Source organism: Lampetra planeri, unplaced genomic scaffold (genome assembly GCF_965212315.1).
Source record: "Lampetra planeri unplaced genomic scaffold, kcLamPlan1.2.h2 scaffold_1122, whole genome shotgun sequence".
Classification (NCBI taxonomy): domain Eukaryota; kingdom Metazoa; phylum Chordata; class Hyperoartia; order Petromyzontiformes; family Petromyzontidae; genus Lampetra; species Lampetra planeri.
In genome coordinates this window covers 27,175-33,116 of record NW_027613833.1, presented here as the reverse complement: position 1 = coordinate 33,116, position 5,942 = coordinate 27,175, and the positions used below count along the sequence as shown (strand labels likewise).

Below are 5,942 nucleotides of genomic sequence, written 5' to 3'. Positions count from 1 at the left end.
CCTGGGATGACGAGCAACTCTTCCAGACTGCACGCCTCATCATCATCGGTGAGCTGGACGCAGTGTTAACCCCTCCCTGCCTCCAATGACTCCCATGATACAGAATCACTAAAGGAATTAAAGGAATAGTTCAACATTTTTTTTAGGTATTTATTTGATTGATTTAGATTGAACTTCCCCTTCATTTGTTACTTAATGCTGTGGATGTGTGTTGCAGGGGAGACGATACGGATAGTGATCGAAGAATATGTGCAGCACCTCAGTGGATACCTGCTGCAGTTAAAGTTTGATCCCACCCTGCTGTTCAACAGCCAGTTCCAGTACGGGAACCGAATCTCAGTTCCAGTACGGGAACCGAATCTCTCTGGAGTTCAGCCAGCTCTACCACTGGCACCCACTAATGCCGGAGAGCTTCCTCATTAACGGAGATGAACTGTCGTACGCACAGTTCCTCTTCAACACCTCTGTTCTCACACACTACGGCGTGGAGAAGCTGGTGGACGCCTTCACTCGGCAAGTTGCTGGCAGGTAACGTAAACATGGGAGAAAAGGAATTCAAATGTTAGCGTGTGAAGTTTCCTATTGCTACTCCCATTACTGCTGTGCTGTCACCTGCCAGTTAACCCCCCTGGGACATTAAAAATATTAAAAACTTTGAAAATATTAATCCCTCTGAGTTAAACCCCACATATTAGAAGACTTTTGTGACTTTCGCTCTTTTTTTTTTAATCTAAAATCCGTCAGTGAAGCGACCATATATTATTCCTTGAGTTTATTAAAACATTTTCAAGAAAAATATTCATCTTTGTATACAAATATAATATACTCGAAAGTATATTAATTATGAAATAATTTATACATAAATATAATAGAAAATAGAAAATACTTCATACATTAATATATATTTATAGATGAATAATATATATATTCATAAAACTAATAAAGATAAATATAAGATAAAGGATTAAACAAAGCAGATCATCAAATGCAACCTTTTACATAAGGTAACATATGTTCTCAGCAGTAAATCGTCTACAATAATCAAACCTTTGTCCTACAGATCGGTGGGGGCCACAACATCAATGCTGTGGTGACCAAAGTAGCTGTTGGAGCCATAAAGGAATCCCGGCAACTCGCATTCAGCCCTTCAACGAGTATAGGAAACGCTTTAACCTCAAGCCATACACGTCATTCACACATTTCACTGGTAAGACAAAAAAAATGGTTGTGTTCAGACCACACAAACGCAGCCACGTGATTTTACGACTTTTACGAGTCCTTGAGAGCAGCTGTATGTACATTCTTTCAGTACGCCTGCACAGAAAGCGCTCTCGCTCTCAAAAGTTTTAGAGTTCCAGGGAAAAAAGGCCAAACGTTTGTTTTGGCATCAGTGCATTTTGGCGTCCATGTAAAGGTTCAAAGGATTTCTACGTGTGATGGTGCTGACGCAAGTTCTGTTTCCATTCAACTCCACTGGCTGTGAAAGATCATATGAAGCGTTGTTGTCATGGAGACCACTCCCGTCAACATGGAATGTATCGTAGGCTACAGGCAGGATGTCGTCCAGTAAATATTACAGTTGCTAAGTGAGTGTACAAAGATGGATTAAAATAAGATGAGTAGGCAGGTAAGTGGTCATTGTGCTGGTGCGAACTTGAGTCTGCACCAGTTCTAATCGCATTCCTGGAGATATTTATGAACCGACGGTGGCAGAAGTATCGCCTGACTGTCATTCCTCGAGCCCGGCTGCTAGTTGGACTAAAAATGTATTCCTGCGGATTGTGGTGTTACATATTTGATGGAGTTGTGATGCTATTGTCGTCTTTTACAGACAATGAGGAGATAGCGCTCATGCTTGAAGAGTTCTACGGTGACATCGATGCTCTTGAATTCTATCCTGGTTTGATGTTGGAAAAACGCGGCCGGGGGCCATATTTGGTGAAAGCATGGTTGAGATGGGTGCGCCGTTCTCCCTAAAAGGCCTCCTGGGAACCCAATATGTTCTCCAGGACTACTGGAAGCCCAGCACCTTTGGAGGCAAAGTCGGCTTTGACATAGTGAACTCTGCGTCCCTGAAGAACCTGGTCTGCCTCAACACCAGGACGTGTCCGTATGTGGCGTTTAAAGTGCCAGCCGAGGAGCAGTTAAGAGGAGAGAAAGGCGACAGTAGATCAGACTGATGAGCTTTGACCTTTCGCAGACACCTGATGGTGTGAGATCCCCACATGAAGGTCAGGGAGGCTGCAGCTTACGAAACAAAACAAGTGCTCCAGACTTTGTGTGAAGAAGGCAATAACGCACTGAAAGAGCAGCAGGATCCCCTCCCAGAACCCAGAGCTCAGCAGGAACTCAAGCTCACTCATTGTTCACTTGGTCTGACAGGAAATAAAGTTTGGTGTGAAATGCTTTGTGCCAGAAGAGAGAAATACCACCGACATGCTCACATGGTCCAGTAATAAAGGTATGAATACTGGCAGTGATTTAGATCTTTTGTTGTTCCTCCACGAGCCACCTCCCAGTCATCATTCTTGTAAATCCAGTGTTTCTTTTGGCAACGACTAAAAAATGATGAAAACACAGGCAGTGCAAGGTGTACATTTTTTTTCTTCTTTTTTCACACAGGGTTCACAATGAGAGTTCAAAGCCAAACAGTGAAAGTTGGAACATTTTGACTAATTAAGATGCATTTAAAAATGACCAGTGCATAGCAGCACGAAAAAAAATGCATGACTCAGCACTTTTTGACAAGGTAATTATTTACATGAATCTTTTTTTCATCAATACTGTAGTATTGTAAAATCAGATGTTCAAAAATTTGTAGCTTGTTAATTGAGATTTTGGTGTCGGTAGTAGTTTTAGTGTTAGTATTTCCCTCCTGTGGTGAAAATGAGATTGCACTTTTTACGACAGATACAAAACGTCATCACGTACCTTTACTGTCATTGTACCGATTTCTGAGGAACACATCCACTTTTTTAGTGCAACACAAAGACAATCCTTGAAACACGTGATTCATTAAATTACACTTACACCAACAATTCATCTTTGAAATGCATTAACTCTTGTTTAATGGAGTCATCAGGTGGTGTGGCAAAACATCATGGATTTAAGCTCTGAGGCCATTTTCTGTTGTCCGTTAGTCCGCGAACGCATCATCGCTCTTTGCGGAAGCTAAGCTAGCGCATTAGCATTGCTGGGTGTCACTGGGAACTGTCGACACGTTTATTTACGCTGTCCGTTCTCAAAGGTAAGATTCCTTCACATGCAGTAAAATTTGGTTGTTGGGTATTTATATATCACATCTGGAATGACGTGAGTGGAGACTAAAGTTGACGTTCACCCCGCTTGCAGCCTGCCAGTGTTGACGGTGAGCGACAGGGTGTTTGTAGCTAAGGCTAAACGAGCGCACATTCAGGAACCGCAGCTGCGATAACGGCCCTCGTCCTTCTTTACTAACGACTAATTGGATTGGATTCATCCTGCCTCATCGTAGCATTTTGAAGAAACAACATTCTCTATAGCTGGCAACTGCTTTGCGAGAAATAAATAACTAGAACAGTGACGTTTACAAGGCTGTTGTATAATATATAACGGGCCAACGTTATATTCACGGACATGAAGTTACTGTCATTTCCCGAAATGACAATTCAATTCAAGTGAAACCCCGGTTTTATTTTGTGTATGTGTACGTACGAGAGGTTTGTTCATCTGTCCATATGTGCAGTTTATTCCGACAATGACACACTTTAGCTTGAGCTGTGTATGTTTTCCCTGTCCTAGTTTTGACATAAGCCCTTTGTTTACAGCCTACGGCAGATAGAACCCTGGTTCGTGTAGATTATTATGGATCACTGACTTCAGTAAAACAACTACAAACGTGCTGTTATGAGGTCACACCCACACAGACATCAATAGGAGAGATTAATACCACCTGTTCGTTTTTTTTTTTATCAGAATATTGATGTAAGCTGTACAAATACATAAAAAGAAGTCAAATGTATGTAAATCAAAAGTTGCATCTGTGTCCTGTCTACATATTAATAGTTGCTGCCCTCAGGTGAGCTGTTGTCATGACGACTCTGGATGATAAAATCCTGGGGGAGAAGCTGCAGTATTACTGTAGCAGCAGCGAGGACGAAGGCAGCGACAATGACGATGACGAAGGGGAGGGAAAGACCATCAGGGACGCCAGCGTTCAGGAGGTGAGATCGACTACAATCCGGATGGAAGCGCCGTCAATACAGGTAGCTGACCTGAACATGTGCACGCTGTAATTAGAGCATCGGAAATGGATTCCAGCGCTTCACGGCACATTCATGTGTTAAAATACCAGTGAGGGAAGCGTCAGAGCACTTAGCAGTTGGTTCTGTACACTACGTCCTCAGCCACATGAAACCATCAAAGCATGAAAATCTGGTGTGTTTTCGTTTTCAAATGGTGACGTCGACATCGCAGGACCAAAGGGTGTGATCAACGACTGGAGGAAGTACAAGCAGCTGGAGGTGGAGCAGAAGCAGGAGCAGAAGAAAGAGATGGAGAGGCTAATCAAGAAGCTGGCGATGACCTGCCGCTCCGACCAGGACCTGGAAAAAGACAAGGAGAAAGAGAAGCAGCTGCAGGAAAAGATCCAAGGCAAAGTGAGTGACACGAGGACAACATGCTTGTGAACTGCAAACTGCAGCCGCTAGCGTGTGAAAGCAGTACGGGAAGTGTTGGTTTGTCCGTCCGGGGTCCGACCGTAACACACGTGTGTGTGGTTTCCTCTGTCGGTCCAGATGACCACGCAGGAGTACAACATGCTCCGGGAGGGAGACGACGACGAAGACTTCCTGCAGCACTACCGCATGCAGCGAATCGAGGAGATGCGGCGCCAGCTCTGCCGCGGCAAACGCTTTGAGCGCGTCTTGGAGCTGAACAGCGGCGAGGAGTTCCTGGAAGCCTTGGACAAGGAGGACAAATGCACGCTGGTCATGATCCACATCTACGAGCCGGAGGTGCCGGGCTGTGAGGCCATGAGCGGCAGCCTGATATGTCTGGCTCGGGAATACCCGCTGGTGAAGTTCTGCAGCGTCCGCAGCTCGGCCATCAGCACCAGCGCGCTGTTCAGGGACAGCGCTCTGCCCGCGCTGCTGGTTTACAAAGGAGGGGACCTCATCGGCAACTTTGTGCGTCTCACAGACCAGCTCGGGGAGGACTTCTTCGCAGTGGACCTGGAGGCCCTGCTGCAGGAGTACGGCCTGCTGCCCGACAAGTCCCCCACCGTCCCAAAGGCCGTACGCAATGGAGCCATCATACAGAGTAACCCGAGTGACGACGACTCCGATCTGGATATAGACTAGACGTGTGCATGGACCATAGATCATTTACATGTATGGATACGACCCCCCCCCCACCCCCACCACCACCACCACCCCCGTAGTGATGATGGACTGAATCAAAACAACCAGCGTTGAAGCAGAACCAAACGGAAACATATATCATTCCAGCTGTAAGTAAATTTCTGTCCGTCATCATAGTGAGAAGCTGAGGTTGATGTAGATGTTACTGTGGATTGTGACTGTCCATTATTTATTCATTGTATATTCTAAAAACATTTCCTTGCTTTGATCCACCCTCTTCCTATCAACAAACTAACTCCGTTTTTGTAACTTTTGTATGTGCTGCACCATTTCACATTGTGAGGAAAATAAAACACAAGTTCGGACCCGCTGTTTTTGTTTTGTTTTTTACTTTTTTTAAAAGTTATTTTCGTACTGTGTTGGGGATGATGACAGTATTGCACATGTATTAAGTGAGTTATTTGTTCTAACAAGCGCCGGGTCCGTTCCCCAGAGAGGACGGTTTACAAGTCGGTGAAGTCATCCGACCTGTCGGTAGCGGCTGAATGAGTCCGAGGCTGGGTAGGTCTCATACGGTTTGCAAACAGCTCAGCAGCAGCAGGG

General features: G+C 45.0%; 2 protein-coding genes across 2 annotated transcripts; both read left to right on the top strand.

Annotated features, from left to right (window-relative positions):
• Positions 1-5: 5 nt before the first annotated feature.
• LOC144738674 (prostaglandin G/H synthase 1-like) lies at positions 6-2,180 on the top strand (the record flags this gene model as incomplete). Its single annotated transcript, XM_078621668.1, is given in 7 exon segments — positions 6-48; positions 218-339; positions 371-528; positions 1,060-1,130; positions 1,133-1,207; positions 1,832-1,915; positions 1,918-2,180. Coding segments are annotated over 7 exon segments (816 nt in total), but the record flags the coding sequence as incomplete, so codon positions are not given.
• A 1,890-nt stretch (positions 2,181-4,070) lies between these two features.
• LOC144738677 (phosducin-like protein) lies at positions 4,071-5,339 on the top strand. Its single transcript, XM_078621670.1, is given in 4 exon segments — positions 4,071-4,200; positions 4,203-4,244; positions 4,456-4,637; positions 4,776-5,339. Coding segments are annotated over 4 exon segments (918 nt in total).
• The last annotated feature ends 603 nt before the right edge of the window (positions 5,340-5,942 follow it).